Raw genomic sequence first — 26,425 nt, forward strand, 5'->3', positions numbered from 1 at the left:
CAAAACTTCTTGAACAAAATTTCGATTTGTTTGGTACGTTTGTTCACATCTTCCTCGATGCCCTGTGGTGTACATGGTGGGTGTCTACCGTTGTAGTTCACTTAGTGTTGTTTCTGACAGCTGTAGCCCCCCCAACAACCCCCCCACATTCATTCTATCGCTCTATTCCTGCAGCTCCTATTAATACCTCGCTGGTATCTGCCTCTCAATATTTCACTTCATGTCTCTCACACACGGGGAAGAAAATATGCAGAAAAGTGAAATATTTCACAATATTGTCCTGGATTCTTGCAGCTCGTCCAAGTAACTGACCTGCTGTTGCTGTTGCTGTTGTTGTTGTTGTTGTTGCTGAAAATACTTGAGTCTTTTTTTGAAGCGTGACGGTAGAACAAAGTCACAACCGCGGGCCAGGAAGGCCAACTCTCCTCTCAAGTCGGGATCGCGGCGTAACGACGTCTCCTTGATCATCATGGTAGCTCAGATGGAGGACTAAACCACCGATTACAGCAACACAACGCTTCCCCGGGGGGGGGGGGTCACGTTTTCACCAATCCAGCCAGGAAAAGGACTTCCTGCGGAGGCTTGAGGACCGGACCGAAGACCAGACCAAAGACCAGACCGACATGGTCCAGGAGAAATCACAATCGGACAAAAAAAAGAGTCTTTAAAAAAAAGTGAAGTAGTCCTTCTGGTGCCTGCTGCTGCAAGATGGACTCTGAGCACTCTGAAACATGAGCCGGACTCCGGCAACACACACACACACACACACACACACACACACACACACACACACACACACACAGTATGGGGGTCGGACAAGTGTCCTGCACCATGCGAATAAAAAAAGAGGTTACTTCCATGTGAGTGGGCGGGGCCAACTCTGAGGAAATCCTTCCAAAGAGGTCGTTTCAGGACAGAGTGATGAATCAGCACTTATTAATATTCCATATGTTCAAAGAAGGTTCCGAGAACTCAAACACGGCGAATGTTTATGTTCGGAAGACAGATTCAACAAATGCGGATACTTTGGACGATTGGTGAAAATGTCTGGTGGCGAGTAACGGAAGTAAACGGAAGAAAACACTTGCATAGAGTGTGCAATATTACCGTATTTTCCGGGACATTATTATAAGGCGCACTGTCGATGAGCGGGTCGAGTCAGGTCTATTTTGGTACAAAAGGCGCACTGGATTGTAAGGCGCATTAAAGGAGTCTTATTATTGTTTTTTTTCTAAATTGTCAGAATAATTGTATGTACAGTAAGTTATCACACAACTTGTTTTCCCATGAGTTGTTGAACAAAAGCTGTTGAATAAAAATGCAGAATGAAGTTGTGGAACAAAAGATGTGAAATAAAATAAGGGGACAAAAGTTGTTAAAAAAAAGTTGTTGACTAAAAATGTAGCATAAAGTTGTGGAACAAAATTGTAGAATAAAGTTAAAAGACAAAAGTTTTTGAACAAAATTTGTTTGATTAAAAAAAAGCAGAATTAAGTTGTGGAGCAAAAGTTGTGGAATAAAAGTTGTGGAATAAAGTTAGGGGACAAAAGTTGTGGAACAAAATTTGTTGTGAATTAAAATGCAGAATTAAGTTTTGGAACAAAAGTTGTGAAATAAAAGTTGTGGAATAAAGATAGGGGACAAAAGTCATTGAACAAAAGTTAAATAAAATGCAGAATGAAGTTGTGGAACAAAATTTGTTGAATAAAGTTAGGGACAAAAGTTGTTGAACAAAATTGGTTGAATTAAAATGCAGAATTGTGTTTTGGAACAAAAGTTGTGGAATAAAGTAAGGGGAAAAACGTTGTTGAACAAAAGTTGTTGAATAAAAACGCAGAATGAAGTTGTGGAACATATGTTGTGAAATAAAGTTAGGGGACAAAAGTTGTTGAATAAAAATGTAGCATAAAGTTGTAGAACAAAAGTTGTGGAATAAAGTTAAAAGACAAAAGTTGTTGAACTAAATTTGTTGAATTAAAAATGCAGTATTAAGTTGTGGAACTAAATTTGTGAAATGAAAGTTGTGGAATAAAGTTAGGAGACAAAAGTTGAACAACATTTTTTGAACAGAATGAAGTCGTGGAACAAAAGTTGTGAAATAAAAATTGTGGAATAAAGTTAGGGCACAAAAGTTGTTGAGTAAAAATGCAGAATAAAGTTGTGGAACAAAATTTGTGGAATAAAGTCAGGGGGCAATAATTGTTGAATACAATTTGTTAAATTAAAATGCAGAATTAAGTTTTGTAACAAAAGTTGTGAAATAAAAGTTGTGTAATAAAGTTAGGGGACAAAAGTTTTAGCAAAAAAGTTTTTGAAAAAAATTGGACAATGAAGTTGTGGAACAAAACTTGTGGAATAAAGTTAGGGGACAAAGGTTGTTGAAAAAAATGCAGAATAAAGTTGTGAAACAAAATTTGTGAAATAGAAGTTGTGGAATAAAGTTAGGGGACAAAAGTTGTTGAATAAAAATGAAGAATAAAGTTGTGGTACAAAAGTTGTGAAATAAAGTTAGGGGACAAAAGTTGTTGAATAAAAATGTAGCACAAATTTGTGGAACAAAAGTTGTGAAATAAAGTTAGAAGACAAAAGTTGTTGAACAAAATTTGTTGAATTAAAATGCAGAATTAAGTTTTGGAACAAAAGTTGTGGAATAAAAGTTGTGGAATAAAGTTAGGGGACAAAAGTTGTTGAACAAAAGTTGTGGAATAAAGTTAGGGACAAAAGTTATGCTATTTTCCGGAACATTATTATAAGGCGCACTGCCAATGAGCGGGTCTAGTCAGGTCTATTTTGGTAGAAAAGGCGCACCGGATTATAAGGCGCAACAAAGGAGTCATATTATTATTTTTGTTTTCTAAATATTGTAAACCAGATTGTCAGAATAATTGTACATGAGTTATCACACAACTTGTTTTCCCATGAGTTCAGGCTGTCCGGCCGCTTGTAGAACTACACTGTGTGTGATGGGAGGCGACGTGGAGGTGTCGGTTTCCCTGATCTACTGAACAGCCACAGGAAGACCTTGCCGTGACCCGAGATCTACCAAGCAGGGAGGGAGCAGAACCTGACACCGCTTCAGGCACCTTTTCTTTAAACTGTTTATGACCGAGTGCAACATCGGTTTATGACCCCCTCCCCTTACAAACAGCTTACAAACATGTAATGAAGAGAAATGCCCAAACAAATGAAGAGGCGTGGAACTCCCTCCACAGAGCGACATTGTACGAGGGTACAAGTGCACCTGCGCGCCCACAGAGCGACATTGTACAAGTGCACCTGCGCGCCCACAGAGCGACATTGTACGAGGGTACAAGTGCACCTGCGCGCCCACAGAGCGACATTGTACGAGGGTACAAGTGCACCTGCGCGCCCACAGAGCGACATTGTACGAGGGTACAAGTGCACCTGCGCGCCCACAGAGCGACATTGTACGAGGGTACCTGCGCGCCCACAGAGCGACATTGTACAAGTGCACCTGCGCGCCCACAGAGCGACATTGTACAAGTGCACCTGCGCGCCCACAGAGCGACATTGTACGAGGGTACAAGTGCACCTGCGCGCCCACAGAGCGACATTGTACAAGTGCACCTGCGCGCCCACAGAGCGACATTGTACGAGGGTACAAGTGCACCTGCGCGCCCACAGAGCGACATTGTACGAGGGTACAAGTGCACCTGCGCGCCCACAGAGCGACATTGTACGAGGGTACAAGTGCACCTGCGCGCCCACAGAGCGACATTGTACGAGGGTACAAGTGCACCTGCGCGCCCACAGAGCGACATTGTACGAGGGTACAAGTGCACCTGCGCGCCCACAGAGCGACATTGTACGAGGGTACAAGTGCACCTGTGCGCCCACAGAGCGACATTGTACGAGGGTACAAGTGCACCTGCGCGCCCACAGAGCGACATTGTACAAGTGCACCTGCGCGCCCACAGAGCGACATTGTACGAGGGTACAAGTGCACCTGCGCGCCCACAGAGCGACATTGTACGAGGGTACAAGTGCACCTGTGCGCCCACAGAGCGACATTGTACGAGGGTACCTGCGCGCCCACAGAGCGACATTGTACGAGGGTACCTGCGCGCCCACAGAGCGACATTGTACGAGGGTACCTGCGCGCCCACAGAGCGACATTGTACGAGGGTACCTGTGCGCCCACAGAGCGACATTGTACGAGGGTACCTGCGCACCCACAGAGCCACATTGTACGAGGGTACAAGTGCACCTGCGCGCCCACAGAGCCACATTGTACGAGGGTACAAGTGCACCTGCGCGCCCACAGAGCGACATTGTACGAGGGTACCTGCGCGCCCACAGAGCCACATTGTACGAGGGTACAAGTGCACCTGCGCGCCCACAGAGCCACATTGTACGAGGGTACCTGCGCGCCCACAGAGCGACATTGTACGAGGGTACCTGCGCGCCCACAGAGCGACATTGTACGAGGGTACAAGTGCACCTGTGTGCCCACAGAGCGACATTGTACGAGGGTACCTGCGCGCCCACAGAGCCACATTGTACGAGGGTACCTGCGCGCCCACAGAGCGACATTGTACGAGGGTACAAGTGCACCTGCGCGCCCACAGAGCGACATTGTACGAGGGTACAAGTGCACCTGCGCGCCCACAGAGCGACATTGTACGAGGGTACAAGTGCACCTGCGCGCCCACAGAGCGACATTGTACGAGGGTACAAGTGCACCTGCGCGCCCACAGAGCGACATTGTACGAGGGTACAAGTGCACCTGCGCGCCCACAGAGCGACATTGTACGAGGGTACAAGTGCACCTGTGCGCCCACAGAGCGACATTGTACGAGGGTACAAGTGCACCTGCGCGCCCACAGAGCGACATTGTACAAGTGCACCTGCGCGCCCACAGAGCGACATTGTACGAGGGTACAAGTGCACCTGCGCGCCCACAGAGCGACATTGTACGAGGGTACAAGTGCACCTGTGCGCCCACAGAGCGACATTGTACGAGGGTACCTGCGCGCCCACAGAGCGACATTGTACGAGGGTACCTGCGCGCCCACAGAGCGACATTGTACGAGGGTACCTGTGCGCCCACAGAGCGACATTGTACGAGGGTACCTGCGCACCCACAGAGCGACATTGTACGAGGGTACAAGTGCACCTGCGCGCCCACAGAGCCACATTGTACGAGGGTACCTGCGCACCCACAGAGCCACATTGTACGAGGGTACAAGTGCACCTGCGCGCCCACAGAGCCACATTGTACGAGGGTACAAGTGCACCTGCGCGCCCACAGAGCGACATTGTACGAGGGTACCTGCGCGCCCACAGAGCGACATTGTACGAGGGTACCTGCGCGCCCACAGAGCCACATTGTACGAGGGTACAAGTGCACCTGCGCGCCCACAGAGCCACATTGTACGAGGGTACCTGCGCGCCCACAGAGCGACATTGTACGAGGGTACCTGCGCGCCCACAGAGCGACATTGTACGAGGGTACAAGTGCACCTGTGTGCCCACAGAGCGACATTGTACGAGGGTACCTGCGCGCCCACAGAGCCACATTGTACGAGGGTACCTGCGCGCCCACAGAGCGACATTGTACGAGGGTACAAGTGCACCTGCGCGCCCACAGAGCGACATTGTACGAGGGTACAAGTGCACCTGCGCGCCCACAGAGCGACATTGTACGAGGGTACAAGTGCACCTGCGCGCCCACAGAGCGACATTGTACGAGGGTACAAGTGCACCTGCGCGCCCACAGAGCGACATTGTACGAGGGTACAAGTGCACCTGCGCGCCCACAGAGCGACATTGTACGAGGGTACAAGTGCACCTGTGCGCCCACAGAGCGACATTGTACGAGGGTACAAGTGCACCTGCGCGCCCACAGAGCGACATTGTACAAGTGCACCTGCGCGCCCACAGAGCGACATTGTACGAGGGTACAAGTGCACCTGCGCGCCCACAGAGCGACATTGTACGAGGGTACAAGTGCACCTGTGCGCCCACAGAGCGACATTGTACGAGGGTACCTGCGCGCCCACAGAGCGACATTGTACGAGGGTACCTGCGCGCCCACAGAGCGACATTGTACGAGGGTACCTGTGCGCCCACAGAGCGACATTGTACGAGGGTACCTGCGCACCCACAGAGCGACATTGTACGAGGGTACCTGCGCGCCCACAGAGCGACATTGTACGAGGGTACCTGCGCGCCCACAGAGCGACATTGTACGAGGGTACCTGCGCGCCCACAGAGCGACATTGTACGAGGGTACCTGTGCGCCCACAGAGCGACATTGTACGAGGGTACCTGCGCACCCACAGAGCCACATTGTACAAGTGCACCTGCGCACCCACAGAGCGACATTGTACGAGGGTACAAGTGCACCTGCGCGCCCACAGAGCCACATTGTACGAGGGTACAAGTGCACCTGCGCGCCCACAGAGCGACATTGTACGAGGGTACCTGCGCGCCCACAGAGCCACATTGTACGAGGGTACAAGTGCACCTGCGCGCCCACAGAGCCACATTGTACGAGGGTACCTGCGCGCCCACAGAGCGACATTGTACGAGGGTACCTGCGCGCCCACAGAGCGACATTGTACGAGGGTACAAGTGCACCTGTGTGCCCACAGAGCGACATTGTACGAGGGTACCTGCGCGCCCACAGAGCCACATTGTACGAGGGTACCTGCGCGCCCACAGAGCGACATTGTACGAGGGTACAAGTGCACCTGCGCGCCCACAGAGTGACATTGTACGAGGGTACCTGTGCGCCCACAGAGCCACATTGTACGAGGGTACAAGTGCACCTGTGCGCCCACAGAGCCACATTGTACGAGGGTACCTGCGCGCCCACAGAGCGACATTGTACGAGGGTACAAGTGCACCTGCGCGCCCACAGAGTGACATTGTACGAGGGTACCTGTGCGCCCACAGAGCCACATTGTACGAGGGTACAAGTGCACCTGTGCGCCCACAGAGCCACATTGTACGAGGGTACCTGCGCGCCCACAGAGCGACATTGTACGAGGGTACCTGCGCGCCCACAGAGCGACATTGTACGAGGGTACCTGTGCGCCCACAGAGCGACATTGTACGAGGGTACAAGTGCACCTGCGCGCCCTCAGAGCCACATTGTACGAGGGTACCTGTGCGCCCACAGAGCGACATTGTACGAGGGTACCTGCGCGCCCACAGAGCGACATTGTACGAGGGTACCTGTGCGCCCACAGAGCGACATTGTACGAGGGTACAAGTGCACCTGCGCGCCCTCAGAGCCACATTGTACGAGGGTACCTGTGCGCCCACAGAGCGACATTGTACGAGGGTACCTGTGCGCCCACAGAGCGACATTGTACGAGGGTACCTGTGCGCCCACAGAGTGACATTGTACGAGGGTACCTGCGCGCCCACAGAGCGACATTGTACGAGGGTACCTGTGCGCCCACAGAGCCACATTGTACGAGGGTACAAGTGCACCTGTGCGCCCACAGAGCGACATTGTACGAGGGTACCTGCGCGCCCACAGAGTGACATTGTACGAGGGTACCTGCGCGCCCACAGAGCCACATTGTACGAGGGTACCTGTGCGCCCACAGAGCGACATTGTACGAGGGTACCTGTGCGCCCACAGAGCGACATTGTACGAGGGTACCTGTGCGCCCACAGAGTGACATTGTACGAGGGTACCTGCGCGCCCACAGAGCGACATTGTACGAGGGTACCTGTGCGCCCACAGAGCCACATTGTACGAGGGTACAAGTGCACCTGTGCGCCCACAGAGCGACATTGTACGAGGGTACCTGCGCGCCCACAGAGTGACATTGTACGAGGGTACCTGTGCGCCCACAGAGCGACATTGTACGAGGGTACCTGTGCGCCCACAGAGCGACATTGTACGAGGGTACAAGCGCCCGTGAGCCAGATTGAATCCTGTCTGTGTTTTCATTCTTTGCTTGTAGTCTGGGTCTAATAGATGTCGTCGGTGTTTGAACTTGACACAGATGATGTATTTCATCTGTGGTATTGAATGCCACTCGTCATTCTGTTGGCAAAATAAAACATAGAGTGCACTGAAAGTAAACAAAAACCAAAACAAAATTGGCTCCCTTTTAAATAATTTGGGGTTTGCTCTCAAAGACTTCCTGGATCCAAATAATTGAATTCCTTACCTTGTAAACAACAACAAAATAATACCAAGGACAAAAAGAAGAAAAATAGAATTGGTAATAGTAAAAATATGGATGAAATCACATTTGTATCATTAGTAAACTAATACTAAACTAGGTACTAGATACTATTGACATCCGGATGGATCAGACCTATTTTACATCAAAGCTTTAGCAGTAAGCTTCTTCTGTCGTCCTGTTCAGGGAGTTGGTGTGAAGCACGTCAGCCATTCCTTTTTCTCCAGTGATAATAGTTCTTAGTTTATTTTCCACCATGCTGTTGAGGATTAGTATCTTAGAAGCGGCTTCACACTTTGGATAGCTTTGGATGCGTTCCTTGCAGTTTACTCTCAAACTGGAGCTGGTGTTCTAACAAGACAATCATGCACTCCTGCATGGGTGGAACAAAGAATATGGAATATAATCATCTTCTGATCCTGACTCCTGTTCCTTTTGAAGGAACCTTTCACACCAAGACAAAATCAACACACACTTGGACACAGCTAGGGTAGACATAAACGCGTTGTAAGGACAAAAGTTGTTGAATAAATATGCAGAATAACGTTGTGGAACAAACGTTGTGAAATAGAGTTGTGGAATTAAGTTATGGGACAAAAGTTGTTGAACAAAAGTTTTTGAATAAATATGCAGAATGAAGTTGTGGAACAAAAGTTGTGAAATAAAATTGTGGAATTATGTTATGGGACAAAAATTTTTTAACAAAAGTTGTTGTTGTTGTGACATAAAAGTTATGGAACAAATGTTGAATAAAAATGCAGAATAAAGTTGTGGAGTTAAATGTTGTGTAACAAAAGTTAAGGAAGGCCGCGTTGCGGTGTAAACGTTGTTGGCCAAACGTTGTGGAACAAACAAAATAAAAGTTAAAAGAACAAAAGTTGTGGAATAAAACTTGTGGAACAAATAAAAGTTGTGGAATACTTGTATGGAATAAAGATGATTGTTGAACAAAAGTTGTTGAACAAAAGTTATGGAACGAAAGCTGTGGAACGAAAGTTATGAAACAAATGTGGAAAAAAGTTGTTGAACAAAATATATGGCACAGAAGTTGTGGGATAAAAGTTATGGAACAAATGTTGAATAAAATTGCAGAATTAAGTTGAGGAGTTAAATGTCGTGAAACAAAAGTTAAGGAACAACAAGTTGTGGTGAAAACATTGTTGACCAAACGTTGTGGAACAATTAAAATAAAAGTTAAAAGAACAAAATTTGTGGAATAAAACTTGTGGAACAAATAAAAGTTGTGGAATACATGTATGGAATAAAGATGATTGTTGAACAAAAGTTATGGAACAAAAGTTATGGAACAAAAGCTCTGGAACGAAAGTTGTGAAACAAATGTAGAGGGAAACATGTTATGGAATAAAGATGATTGTTGAACAAAAGTTGTAGATCAAAAGTTATGGAAAAAAAGCTCTGGAACAAAAGTTATGAAACAAATGTTGAATACAAATGCAGAATAACGTGGAGTTAAATGTTATGAAGCAAAAGTTAAGGAACAACAAGTTGTGGTGTAAACGTTGTTGACCAAAAGTTTTAGAACAAATAAAATAAAAGTGAAAAGAACACAAGTTGTGGAATAAAATCCGTGGAACAAATAAGTGTTGTGGAATAGATGTATGGAATAAAGATGATTGTTGAACAAAAGTTGTGGAACAAAAGCTGTGGAACGAAAGTTATGAAACAAATGTTCTGGAAAAAAGTTGTTGAACAAAAAAATGGCAAAGTAGTTGTGGAATAAAAGTTATGGAAGAAATGTTGAATAAAAATGCAGAATGAAGTTGTGGAGTTAAATGTTGTGAAACAAAAAATAAGGAACAAAAAATTGTGGTGTAAACGTTGTTGACCAAAAGTTGGAACAAATAAAAATAAAGGTTTAAAGAATAAAACTTATGGGACAAAATTTGTGGAACAAATAAAATAAAAGTTAAAAGAATAAAACTTGTGGGACAAAAGTTGTGGAACAAATAAAATAAAAGTTAGAAGAATAAAAGTTGTGGGACAAAAGTTGTGGAACAAATAAAATAAAAGTTAAAAGAATAAAAGTTGTGGAACAAAAGTTGTGGAACAAATAAAATAAAAGTTAAAAGAATAAAAGTTGTGGGACAAAAGTTGTGGAACAAATACAATAAAAGTTAAAAGAATAAAAGTTGTGGGACAAAAGTTGTGGAACAAATAAAATCAAAGTTAAAAAAATAAAACTTGGGGGACAAAAGTTGTGGAACAAATAAAATCAAAGTTAAAAGAATAAAAGTTGTGGGACAAAAGTTGTGGAACAAATAAAATCAAAGTTAAAAGAATAAAAGTTGTGGGACAAAAGTTGTGGAACAAATAAAATCAAAGTTAAAAGAATAAAACTTGTGGGACAAAAGTTGTAGAACAAATAAAATAAAAGTTAAAAGAATAAAAGTTGTGGGACAAAAGTTGTGTAACAAATAAAATCAAAGTTAAAAGAATAAAACTTTGTAAAACAAATAAACCAAAAGTTGTGGAACAAATAAAATCCAAGTTAAAAGAATGAGAGTTATGGAATAATCTCTCTCTGGTGTTAGGATATAAAATCTCCAAAATGCTGACAACCTGAGCTTTTAAGACACATGACAAAGTTTTGTGCGACATGGCACACAATCACCCCGCGACCCCAAAAGGGAATAAGCGGTAGAAAATGGATGGATGGATGGGCACACAATCATTGTCTTTTTCTGCACCTTTTCATTGAGCTAACAGGCTAATGTTGACGTGTCAGCGTCAATCAATCAATCAATCAATCAATCAATCAATCAATCAATCAATCAATCAATCAATCAATCAATCAATCAATGTTTACTTCTACAGCCCTATCCTTATTCCAGATTTCTGTGGAGAAGTTCAAATAATACAAGTTGTGCAACAGAAGTTGTGGAATAGAACACCTCGATGACAAAATCAGAGACCCGCCCAGCGATTGTCCATTCCGTCGCCATGGCAACACGCCTTCCCTCCAAGCGGGCGGGGTGCCCCCCCCCAGGGTTACCGTGCCGACCGCAGGAAATGCTTCCGCTTCCTCTCCAGAGGCAGCAAACACACACGGTTGCCATTGCAACACACAATGAAGTCGACGTCATGGTCACATGATTGGGGACAACACCTCTCTCCAATTCTCCCAGCCTCCCTGAACTCACCACACCTTCCACTACTTCCAGGCTGGCAAATATCAGTCATTAGAAAATTAAATATACCACGTGGATGATAATCTAACATAATTAACGCCTCCACACTTAATCAAAGAAAATATATGAAGAATAAATAAATAAATAACAACACGATACAAAATACAAGTAAATACCATTTATGAATCAATGTATATTTTCCAATTAAAGTGGCCAACATACTGTTATTTCTCCTTACCAAAGTATAATGGCATACAAAATACATAATAAAACCATATTAATATCATGCATTCATATCAAATGTAATGATAACAAACCTCCGTAAAAATTGAATTGTAATATCACATTAATATTAATATTATTTGTTTCATCTTTATCCTCTTGACATGCTACTTGGTTTCGAAGAAAGTATATTCAACATTACATAAAGCCTAATACAATTATTCAAATGGATTTGAAAGTGCCCAAATGTCTTTAATTCTTTAATCAACTAAAATACAAAATCAAATAAAAACTTTAAAAAGAGAATAAAAGAAGAAAAGAAGTGTCAAACTTTCCTTTCTTTTCTTAGTTTATTTCAAACATAAATATTCACAACACAATACAAAACAGACAATACAATATCACCTCACATCACATCATGTCCAAAAAGAAGTAGGAAGAAGAAAAGCTTATTTAATCCTCCACCTTTCCCAGGTCAGAGCGCCCACAAATATATACATTCTTCTACTCACCCTCCATACAGCAAAATAGCACAACGACATCCCTGAATGAGCAATACAACACTTCTGTAACATGTCATTAACTAAAGTAACACAACACTTCTGTAACATGTCATTAACTCAAGTAACACAACACTTCTGTAACATGTCATTAACTCAAGTAACACAACACTTCTGTAACATGTCATTAACTAAAGTAACACAACACTTCTGTAACATTTCATTAACTAAAGTAACACAACACTTCTGTAACATGTCATTAACTAAAGTAACACAACACTTCTGTAACATGTCATTAACTAAAGTAACACAACACTTCTGTAACATGTCATTAACTAAAGTAACACAACACTTCTGTAGCATGTCATTAACTCAAGTAACACAACACTTCTGTAACATGTCATTAACTCAAGTAACAAAACACTTCTGTAGCATGTCATTAACTCAAGTAACACAACACTTCTGTAACATGTCATTAACTAAAGTAACACAACACTTCTGTAACATGTCATTAACTCAAGTAACACAACACTTCTGTAACATGTCATTAACTCAAGTAACACAACACTTCTGTAACATGTCATTAACTCAAGTAACACAACACTTCTGTAACATGTCATTAACTCAAGTAACACAACACTTCTGTAACATGTCATTAACTCAAGTAACACAACAGTTCTGTGACATGTCATTAACTCAAGTAACACAACACTTCTGTAACATGTCATTAACTCACGTAACACAACACTTCTGTAACATGTCATTAACTAAAGTAACACAACACTTCTGTAACATGTCATTAACTCAAGTAACACAACACTTCTGTAACATGTCATTAACTAAAGTAACACAACACTTCTGTAACATGTCATTAACTCACGCAACACAACACTTCTGTAACATGTCATTAACTAAAGTAACACAACACTTCTGTAACATGTCATTAACTCACGTAACACAACACTTCTGTAACATGTCATTAACTAAAGTAACACAACAGTTCTGTAACATGTCATTAACTAAAGTAACACAACACTTCTGTAACATGCCATTAACTAAAGTAACACAACACTTCTGTAACATGTCATTAACTAAAGTAACACAACACTTCTGTAACATGTCATTACCTCAAGTAACACAACACTTCTGTAACATGTCATTAACTAAAGTAACACAACACTTCTGTAACATGTCATTAACTCAAGTAACACAACACTTCTGTAACATGTCATTAACTCAAGTAACACAACACTTCTGTAACATGTCATTAACTCAAGTAACACAACACTTCTGTAACATGTCATTAACTCAAGTAACACAACACTTCTGTAACATGTCATTAACTCAAGTAACACAACACTTCTGTAACATGTCATTAACTCAAGTAACACAACACTTCTGTAACATGTCATTAACTCAAGTAACACAACACTTCTGTAACATGTCATTAACTCAAGTAACACAACACTTCTGTAACATGTCATTAACTAAAGTAACACAACACTTCTGTAACATGTCATTAACTCAAGTAACACAACACTTCTGTAACATGTCATTAACTAAAGTAACACAACACTTCTGTAACATGTCATTAACTCAAGTAACACAACACTTCTGTAACATGTCATTAACTCAAGTAACACAACACTTCTGTAACATGTCATTAACTAAAGTAACACAACACTTCTGTAACATGTCATTAACTCAAGTAACACAACACTTCTGTAACATGTCATTAACTAAAGTAACACAACACTTCTGTAACATGTCATTAACTAAAGTAACACAACACTTCTGTAACATGTCATTAACTAAAGTAACACAACACTTCTGTAACATGTCATTAACTCAAGTAACACAACACTTCTGTAACATGTCATTAACTAAAGTAACACAACACTTCTGTAACATGTCATTAACTCAAGTAACACAACACTTCTGTAACATGTCATTAACTAAAGTAACACAACACTTCTGTAACATGTCATTAACTCAAGTAACACAACACTTCTGTAACATGTCATTAACTAAAGTAACACAACACTTCTGTAACATGTCATTAACTAAAGTAACACAACACTTCTGTAACATGTCATTAACTAAAGTAACACAACACTTCTGTAGCATGTCATTAACTCAAGTAACACAACACTTCTGTAACATGTCATTAACTCAAGTAACACAACACTTCTGTAGCATGTCATTAACTCAAGTAACACAACACTTCTGTAACATGTCATTAACTAAAGTAACACAACACTTCTGTAACATGTCATTAACTAAAGTAACACAACACTTCTGTAACATGTCATTAACTCAAGTAACACAACACTTCTGTAACATGTCATTAACTCAAGTAACACAACACTTCTGTAACATGTCATTAACTAAAGTAACACAACACTTCTGTAACATTTCATTAACTAAAGTAACACAACACTTCTGTAACATGTCATTAACTAAAGTAACACAACACTTCTGTAACATGTCATTAACTAAAGTAACACAACACTTCTGTAACATGTCATTAACTAAAGTAACACAACACTTCTGTAGCATGTCATTAACTCAAGTAACACAACACTTCTGTAACATGTCATTAACTCAAGTAACACAACACTTCTGTAGCATGTCATTAACTCAAGTAACACAACACTTCTGTAACATGTCATTAACTAAAGTAACACAACACTTCTGTAACATGTCATTAACTCAAGTAACACAACACTTCTGTAACATGTCATTAACTCAAGTAACACAACACTTCTGTAACATGTCATTAACTCAAGTAACACAACACTTCTGTAACATGTCATTAACTCAAGTAACACAACACTTCTGTAACATGTCATTAACTCAAGTAACACAACAGTTCTGTGACATGTCATTAACTCAAGTAACACAACACTTCTGTAACATGTCATTAACTCACGTAACACAACACTTCTGTAACATGTCATTAACTAAAGTAACACAACACTTCTGTAACATGTCATTAACTCAAGTAACACAACACTTCTGTAACATGTCATTAACTAAAGTAACACAACACTTCTGTAACATGTCATTAACTCACGCAACACAACACTTCTGTAACATGTCATTAACTAAAGTAACACAACACTTCTGTAACATGTCATTAACTCACGTAACACAACACTTCTGTAACATGTCATTAACTAAAGTAACACAACAGTTCTGTAACATGTCATTAACTAAAGTAACACAACACTTCTGTAACATGCCATTAACTAAAGTAACACAACACTTCTGTAACATGTCATTAACTAAAGTAACACAACACTTCTGTAACATGTCATTAACTCAAGTAACACAACACTTCTGTAACATGTCATTAACTAAAGTAACACAACACTTCTGTAACATGTCATTAACTCAAGTAACACAACACTTCTGTAACATGTCATTAACTCAAGTAACACAACACTTCTGTAACATGTCATTAACTCAAGTAACACAACACTTCTGTAACATGTCATTAACTCAAGTAACACAACACTTCTGTAACATGTCATTAACTCAAGTAACACAACACTTCTGTAACATGTCATTAACTCAAGTAACACAACACTTCTGTAACATGTCATTAACTCAAGTAACACAACACTTCTGTAACATGTCATTAACTCAAGTAACACAACACTTCTGTAACATGTCATTAACTAAAGTAACACAACACTTCTGTAACATGTCATTAACTCAAGTAACACAACACTTCTGTAACATGTCATTAACTAGAGTAACACAACACTTCTGTAACATGTCATTAACTCAAGTAACACAACACTTCTGTAACATGTCATTAACTCAAGTAACACAACACTTCTGTAACATGTCATTAACTAAAGTAACAACACTTCTGTAACATGTCATTAACTCAAGTAACACAACACTTCTGTAACATGTCATTAACTAAAGTAACACAACACTTCTGTAACATGTCATTAACTCAAGTAACACAACACTTCTGTAACATGTCATTAACTAAAGTAACACAACACTTCTGTAACATGTCATTAACTCAAGTAACACAACACTTCTGTAACATGTCATTAACTAAAGTAACACAACACTTCTGTAACATGTCATTAACTCAAGTAACACAACACTTCTGTAACATGTCATTAACTAAAGTAACACAACACTTCTGTAACATGTCATTAACTCAAGTAACACAACACTTCTGTAACATGTCATTAACTCAAGTAACACAACACTTCTGTAACATGTCATTAACTAAAGTAACACAACACTTCTGTAACATGTCATTAACTCAAGTAACACAGCACTTCTGTAACATGTCATTAACTCAAGTAACACAACACTTCTGTAACATGTCATTAACTAAAGTAACACAACACTTCTGTAACATTTCATTAACTAAAGTAACACAACACTTCTGTAACATGTCATTAACTAAAGTAACACAACACTTCTGTAACATGTCATTAACTAAAGTAACACAACACTTCTGTAACATGTCATTAACTAAAGTAACACAACACTTCTGTAGCATGTCATTAACTCAAGTAACACAACACTTCTGTAACATGTCATTAACTCAAGTAACACAACACTTCTGTAGCATGTCATTAACTCAAGTAACACAACACTTCTGTAACATGTCATTAACTAAAGTAACACAACACTTCTGTAACATGTCATTAACTCAAGTAACACAACACTTCTGTAACATGTCATTAACTCAAGTAACACAACACTTCTGTAACATGTCATTAACTCAAGTAACACAACACTTCTGTAACATGTCATTAACTCAAGTAACACAACACTTCTGTAACATGTCATTAACTCAAGTAACACAACAGTTCTGTGACATGTCATTAACTCAAGTAACACAACACTTCTGTAACATGTCATTAACTCACGTAACACAACACTTCTGTAACATGTCATTAACTAAAGTAACACAACACTTCTGTAACATGTCATTAACTCAAGTAACACAACACTTCTGTAACATGTCATTAACTAAAGTAACACAACACTTCTGTAACATGTCATTAACTCACGCAACACAACACTTCTGTAACATGTCATTAACTAAAGTAACACAACACTTCTGTAACATGTCATTAACTCACGTAACACAACACTTCTGTAACATGTCATTAACTAAAGTAACACAACAGTTCTGTAACATGTCATTAACTAAAGTAACACAACACTTCTGTAACATGCATTAACTAAAGTAACACAACACTTCTGTAACATGTCATTAACTAAAGTAACACAACACTTCTGTAACATGTCATTAACTCAAGTAACACAACACTTCTGTAACATGTCATTAACTAAAGTAACACAACACTTCTGTAACATGTCATTAACTCAAGTAACACAACACTTCTGTAACATGTCATTAACTCAAGTAACACAACACTTCTGTAACATGTCATTAACTCAAGTAACACAACACTTCTGTAACATGTCATTAACTCAAGTAACACAACACTTCTGTAACATGCCATTAACTCAAGTAACACAACACTTCTGTAACATGTCATTAACTAAAGTAACACAACACTTCTGTAACATGTCATTAACTCAAGTAACACAACACTTCTGTAACATGTCATTAACTAAAGTAACACAACACTTCTGTAACATGTCATTAACTCAAGTAACACAACACTTCTGTAACATGTCATTAACTCAAGTAACACAACACTTCTGTAACATGTCATTAACTCAAGTAACACAACACTTCTGTAACATGTCATTAACTCAAGTAACACAACACTTCTGTAACATGTCATTAACTAAAGTAACACAACACTTCTGTAACATGTCATTAACTCAAGTAACACAACACTTCTGTAACATGTCATTAACTCAAGTAACACAACACTTCTGTAACATGTCATTAACTAAAGTAACACAACACTTCTGTAACATTTCATTAACTAAAGTAACACAACACTTCTGTAACATGTCATTAACTAAAGTAACACAACACTTCTGTAACATGTCATTAACTAAAGTAACACAACACTTCTGTAACATGTCATTAACTAAAGTAACACAACACTTCTGTAGCATGTCATTAACTCAAGTAACACAACACTTCTGTAACATGTCATTAACTCAAGTAACACAACACTTCTGTAGCATGTCATTAACTCAAGTAACACAACACTTCTGTAACATGTCATTAACTAAAGTAACACAACACTTCTGTAACATGTCATTAACTCAAGTAACACAACACTTCTGTAACATGTCATTAACTCAAGTAACACAACACTTCTGTAACATGTCATTAACTCAAGTAACACAACACTTCTGTAACATGTCATTAACTCAAGTAACACAACACTTCTGTAACATGTCATTAACTCAAGTAACACAACAGTTCTGTGACATGTCATTAACTCAAGTAACACAACACTTCTGTAACATGTCATTAACTCACGTAACACAACACTTCTGTAACATGTCATTAACTAAAGTAACACAACACTTCTGTAACATGTCATTAACTCAAGTAACACAACACTTCTGTAACATGTCATTAACTAAAGTAACACAACACTTCTGTAACATGTCATTAACTAAAGTAACACAACACTTCTGTAACATGTCATTAACTCACGTAACACAACACTTCTGTAACATGTCATTAACTAAAGTAACACAACATTTCTGTAACATGTCATTAACTAAAGTAACACAACACTTCTGTAACATGCCATTAACTAAAGTAACACAACACTTCTGTAACATGTCATTAACTAAAGTAACACAACACTTCTGTAACATGTCATTAACTCAAGTAACACAACACTTCTGTAACATGTCATTAACTAAAGTAACACAACACTTCTGTAACATGTCATTAACTCAAGTAACACAACACTTCTGTAACATGTCATTAACTCAAGTAACACAACACTTCTGTAACATGTCATTAACTCAAGTAACACAACACTTCTGTAACATGTCATTAACTCAAGTAACACAACACTTCTGTAACATGTCATTAACTCAAGTAACACAACACTTCTGTAACATGTCATTAACTCAAGTAACACAACACTTCTGTAACATGTCATTAACTCAAGTAACACAACACTTCTGTAACATGTCATTAACTCAAGTAACACAACACTTCTGTAACATGTCATTAACTAAAGTAACACAACACTTCTGTAACATGTCATTAACTCAAGCAACACAACACTTCTGTAACATGTCATTAACTAAAGTAACACAACACTTCTGTAACATGTCATTAACTCAAGTAACACAACACTTCTGTAACATGTCATTAACTCAAGTAACACAACACTTCTGTAACATGTCATTAACTAAAGTAACACAACACTTCTGTAACATGTCATTAACTCAAGTAACACAACACTTCTGTAACATGTCATTAACTAAAGTAACACAACACTTCTGTAACATGTCATTAACTCAAGTAACACAACACTTCTGTAACATGTCATTAACTAAAGTAACACAACACTTCTGTAACATGTCATTAACTCAAGTAACACAACACTTCTGTAACATGTCATTAACTAAAGTAACACAACACTTCTGTAACATGTCATTAACTCAAGTAACACAACACTTCTGTAACATGTCATTAACTAAAGTAACACAACACTTCTGTAACATGTCATTAACTCAAGTAACACAACACTTCTGTAACATGTCATTAACTAAAGTAACACAACACTTCTGTAACATGTCATTAACTCAAGTAACACAACACTTCTGTAACATGTCATTAACTCAAGTAACACAACACTTCTGTAACATGTCATTAACTAAAGTAACACAACACTTCTGTAACATGTCATTAACTCAAGTAACACAGCACTTCTGTAACATGTCATTAACTCAAGTAACACAACACTTCTGTAACATGTCATTAACTAAAGTAACACAACACTTCTGTAACATTTCATTAACTAAAGTAACACAACACTTCTGTAACATGTCATTAACTAAAGTAACACAACACTTCTGTAACATGTCATTAACTAAAGTAACACAACACTTCTGTAACATGTCATTAACTAAAGTAACACAACACTTCTGTAGCATGTCATTAACTCAAGTAACACAACACTTCTGTAACATGTCATTAACTCAAGTAACACAACACTTCTGTAGCATGTCATTAACTCAAGTAACACAACACTTCTGTAACATGTCATTAACTAAAGTAACACAACACTTCTGTAACATGTCATTAACTCAAGTAACACAACACTTCTGTAACATGTCATTAACTCAAGTAACACAACACTTCTGTAACATGTCATTAACTCAAGTAACACAACACTTCTGTAACATGTCATTAACTCAAGTAACACAACACTTCTGTAACATGTCATTAACTCAAGTAACACAACAGTTCTGTGACATGTCATTAACTCAAGTAACACAACACTTCTGTAACATGTCATTAACTCACGTAACACAACACTTCTGTAACATGTCATTAACTAAAGTAACACAACACTTCTGTAACATGTCATTAACTCAAGTAACACAACACTTCTGTAACATGTCATTAACTAAAGTAACACAACACTTCTGTAACATGTCATTAACTCACGCAACACAACACTTCTGTAACATGTCATTAACTAAAGTAACACAACACTTCTGTAACATGTCATTAACTCACGTAACACAACACTTCTGTAACATGTCATTAACTAAAGTAACACAACAGTTCTGTAACATGTCATTAACTAAAGTAACACAACACTTCTGTAACATGCATTAACTAAAGTAACACAACACTTCTGTAACATGTCATTAACTAAAGTAACACAACACTTCTGTAACATGTCATTAACTCAAGTAACACAACACTTCTGTAACATGTCATTAACTAAAGTAACACAACACTTCTGTAACATGTCATTAACTCAAGTAACACAACACTTCTGTAACATGTCATTAACTCAAGTAACACAACACTTCTGTAACATGTCATTAACTCAAGTAACACAACACTTCTGTAACATGTCATTAACTCAAGTAACACAACACTTCTGTAACATGTCATTAACTCAAGTAACACAACACTTCTGTAACATGTCATTAACTCAAGTAACACAACACTTCTGTAACATGTCATTAACTCAAGTAACACAACACTTCTGTAACATGCCATTAACTCAAGTAACACAACACTTCTGTAACATGTCATTAACTAAAGTAACACAACACTTCTGTAACATGTCATTAACTCAAGTAACACAACACTTCTGTAACATGTCATTAACTAAAGTAACACAACACTTCTGTAACATGTCATTAACTCAAGTAACACAACACTTCTGTAACATGTCATTAACTCAAGTAACACAACACTTCTGTAACATGTCATTAACTCAAGTAACACAACACTTCTGTAACATGTCATTAACTCAAGTAACACAACACTTCTGTAACATGTCATTAACTAAAGTAACACAACACTTCTGTAACATGTCATTAACTCAAGTAACACAACACTTCTGTAACATGTCATTAACTCAAGTAACACAACACTTCTGTAACATGTCATTAACTAAAGTAACACAACACTTCTGTAACATTTCATTAACTAAAGTAACACAACACTTCTGTAACATGTCATTAACTAAAGTAACACAACACTTCTGTAACATGTCATTAACTAAAGTAACACAACACTTCTGTAACATGTCATTAACTAAAGTAACACAACACTTCTGTAGCATGTCATTAACTCAAGTAACACAACACTTCTGTAACATGTCATTAACTCAAGTAACACAACACTTCTGTAGCATGTCATTAACTCAAGTAACACAACACTTCTGTAACATGTCATTAACTAAAGTAACACAACACTTCTGTAACATGTCATTAACTCAAGTAACACAACACTTCTGTAACATGTCATTAACTCAAGTAACACAACACTTCTGTAACATGTCATTAACTCAAGTAACACAACACTTCTGTAACATGTCATTAACTCAAGTAACACAACACTTCTGTAACATGTCATTAACTCAAGTAACACAACAGTTCTGTGACATGTCATTAACTCAAGTAACACAACACTTCTGTAACATGTCATTAACTCACGTAACACAACACTTCTGTAACATGTCATTAACTAAAGTAACACAACACTTCTGTAACATGTCATTAACTCAAGTAACACAACACTTCTGTAACATGTCATTAACTAAAGTAACACAACACTTCTGTAACATGTCATTAACTCACGCAACACAACACTTCTGTAACATGTCATTAACTAAAGTAACACAACACTTCTGTAACATGTCATTAACTCACGTAACACAACACTTCTGTAACATGTCATTAACTAAAGTAACACAACATTTCTGTAACATGTCATTAACTAAAGTAACACAACACTTCTGTAACATGCCATTAACTAAAGTAACACAACACTTCTGTAACATGTCATTAACTAAAGTAACACAACACTTCTGTAACATGTCATTAACTCAAGTAACACAACACTTCTGTAACATGTCATTAACTAAAGTAACACAACACTTCTGTAACATGTCATTAACTCAAGTAACACAACACTTCTGTAACATGTCATTAACTCAAGTAACACAACACTTCTGTAACATGTCATTAACTCAAGTAACACAACACTTCTGTAACATGTCATTAACTCAAGTAACACAACACTTCTGTAACATGTCATTAACTCAAGTAACACAACACTTCTGTAACATGTCATTAACTCAAGTAACACAACACTTCTGTAACATGTCATTAACTCAAGTAACACAACACTTCTGTAACATGTCATTAACTCAAGTAACACAACACTTCTGTAACATGTCATTAACTAAAGTAACACAACACTTCTGTAACATGTCATTAACTCAAGTAACACAACACTTCTGTAACATGTCATTAACTAAAGTAACACAACACTTCTGTAACATGTCATTAACTCAAGTAACACAACACTTCTGTAACATGTCATTAACTCAAGTAACACAACACTTCTGTAACATGTCATTAACTAAAGTAACACAACACTTCTGTAACATGTCATTAACTCAAGTAACACAACACTTCTGTAACATGTCATTAACTAAAGTAACACAACACTTCTGTAACATGTCATTAACTCAAGTAACACAACACTTCTGTAACATGTCATTAACTAAAGTAACACAACACTTCTGTAACATGTCATTAACTCAAGTAACACAACACTTCTGTAACATGTCATTAACTAAAGTAACACAACACTTCTGTAACATGCCATTAACTCAAGTAACACAACACTTCTGTAACATGTCATTAACTAAAGTAACACAACACTTCTGTAACATGTCATTAACTCAAGTAACACAACACTTCTGTAACATGTCATTAACTCAAGTAACACAACACTTCTGTAACATGTCATTAACTAAAGTAACACAACACTTCTGTAACATGTCATTAACTCAAGTAACACAACACTTCTGTAACATGTCATTAACTCAAGTAACACAACACTTCTGTAACATGTCATTAACTCAAGTAACACAACACTTCTGTAACATGTCATTAACTAAAGTAACACAACACTTCTGTAACATGTCATTAACTAAAGTAACACAACACTTCTGTAACATGTCATTAACTCAAGTAACACAACACTTCTGTAACATGTCATTAACTAAAGTAACACAACACTTCTGTAACATGTCATTAACTCAAGTAACACAGCACTTCTGTAACATGTCATTAACTCAAGTAACACAACACTTCTGTAACATGTCATTAACTAAAGTAACACAACACTTCTGTAACATTTCATTAACTAAAGTAACACAACACTTCTGTAACATGTCATTAACTAAAGTAACACAACACTTCTGTAACATGTCATTAACTAAAGTAACACAACACTTCTGTAACATGTCATTAACTAAAGTAACACAACACTTCTGTAGCATGTCATTAACTCAAGTAACACAACACTTCTGTAACATGTCATTAACTCAAGTAACACAACACTTCTGTAGCATGTCATTAACTCAAGTAACACAACACTTCTGTAACATGTCATTAACTAAAGTAACACAACACTTCTGTAACATGTCATTAACTCAAGTAACACAACACTTCTGTAACATGTCATTAACTCAAGTAACACAACACTTCTGTAACATGTCATTAACTCAAGTAACACAACACTTCTGTAACATGTCATTAACTCAAGTAACACAACACTTCTGTAACATGTCATTAACTCAAGTAACACAACAGTTCTGTGACATGTCATTAACTCAAGTAACACAACACTTCTGTAACATGTCATTAACTCACGTAACACAACACTTCTGTAACATGTCATTAACTAAAGTAACACAACACTTCTGTAACATGTCATTAACTCAAGTAACACAACACTTCTGTAACATGTCATTAACTAAAGTAACACAACACTTCTGTAACATGTCATTAACTCACGCAACACAACACTTCTGTAACATGTCATTAACTAAAGTAACACAACACTTCTGTAACATGTCATTAACTCACGTAACACAACACTTCTGTAACATGTCATTAACTAAAGTAACACAACAGTTCTGTAACATGTCATTAACTAAAGTAACACAACACTTCTGTAACATGCATTAACTAAAGTAACACAACACTTCTGTAACATGTCATTAACTAAAGTAACACAACACTTCTGTAACATGTCATTAACTCAAGTAACACAACACTTCTGTAACATGTCATTAACTAAAGTAACACAACACTTCTGTAACATGTCATTAACTCAAGTAACACAACACTTCTGTAACATGTCATTAACTCAAGTAACACAACACTTCTGTAACATGTCATTAACTCAAGTAACACAACACTTCTGTAACATGTCATTAACTCAAGTAACACAACACTTCTGTAACATGTCATTAACTCAAGTAACACAACACTTCTGTAACATGTCATTAACTCAAGTAACACAACACTTCTGTAACATGTCATTAACTCAAGTAACACAACACTTCTGTAACATGTCATTAACTCAAGTAACACAACACTTCTGTAACATGTCATTAACTAAAGTAACACAACACTTCTGTAACATGTCATTAACTCAAGTAACACAACACTTCTGTAACATGTCATTAACTAAAGTAACACAACACTTCTGTAACATGTCATTAACTCAAGTAACACAACACTTCTGTAACATGTCATTAACTCAAGTAACACAACACTTCTGTAACATGTCATTAACTCAAGTAACACAACACTTCTGTAACATGTCATTAACTCAAGTAACACAACACTTCTGTAACATGTCATTAACTAAAGTAACACAACACTTCTGTAACATGTCATTAACTCAAGTAACACAACACTTCTGTAACATGTCATTAACTCAAGTAACACAACACTTCTGTAACATGTCATTAACTAAAGTAACACAACACTTCTGTAACATTTCATTAACTAAAGTAACACAACACTTCTGTAACATGTCATTAACTAAAGTAACACAACACTTCTGTAACATGTCATTAACTAAAGTAACACAACACTTCTGTAACATGTCATTAACTAAAGTAACACAACACTTCTGTAGCATGTCATTAACTCAAGTAACACAACACTTCTGTAACATGTCATTAACTCAAGTAACACAACACTTCTGTAGCATGTCATTAACTCAAGTAACACAACACTTCTGTAACATGTCATTAACTAAAGTAACACAACACTTCTGTAACATGTCATTAACTCAAGTAACACAACACTTCTGTAACATGTCATTAACTCAAGTAACACAACACTTCTGTAACATGTCATTAACTCAAGTAACACAACACTTCTGTAACATGTCATTAACTCAAGTAACACAACACTTCTGTAACATGTCATTAACTCAAGTAACACAACAGTTCTGTGACATGTCATTAACTCAAGTAACACAACACTTCTGTAACATGTCATTAACTCACGTAACACAACACTTCTGTAACATGTCATTAACTAAAGTAACACAACACTTCTGTAACATGTCATTAACTCAAGTAACACAACACTTCTGTAACATGTCATTAACTAAAGTAACACAACACTTCTGTAACATGTCATTAACTCACGCAACACAACACTTCTGTAACATGTCATTAACTAAAGTAACACAACACTTCTGTAACATGTCATTAACTCACGTAACACAACACTTCTGTAACATGTCATTAACTAAAGTAACACAACATTTCTGTAACATGTCATTAACTAAAGTAACACAACACTTCTGTAACATGCCATTAACTAAAGTAACACAACACTTCTGTAACATGTCATTAACTAAAGTAACACA

At 38.3% G+C, this 26,425-nt stretch overlaps 1 protein-coding gene across 5 annotated transcripts in view; it reads right to left on the reverse strand.

Moving 5' to 3' along the window:
* The window catches only part of ppp2r3a (protein phosphatase 2, regulatory subunit B'', alpha), a 172,908-nt gene that overhangs the window by 22,681 nt on the left and 123,802 nt on the right, over positions 1 to 26,425 (reverse strand). Inside the window, exon 1 of one of the 5 annotated variants that reach the window (XM_061896359.1) lies at positions 313 to 795. The exons of the other annotated variants lie outside the window; for them this stretch is intronic. Within the exon in view, the coding sequence (XP_061752343.1) occupies positions 313 to 471 (159 nt within the window). The 5' untranslated portion in view covers positions 472 to 795. Of the gene's footprint in view, positions 1 to 312; positions 796 to 26,425 lie in introns of those variants that run through there. 5 annotated transcript variants of the gene reach the window in all.

Source organism: Nerophis ophidion, linkage group LG03 (genome assembly GCF_033978795.1).
Source record: "Nerophis ophidion isolate RoL-2023_Sa linkage group LG03, RoL_Noph_v1.0, whole genome shotgun sequence".
NCBI classification, from domain to species: domain Eukaryota; kingdom Metazoa; phylum Chordata; class Actinopteri; order Syngnathiformes; family Syngnathidae; genus Nerophis; species Nerophis ophidion.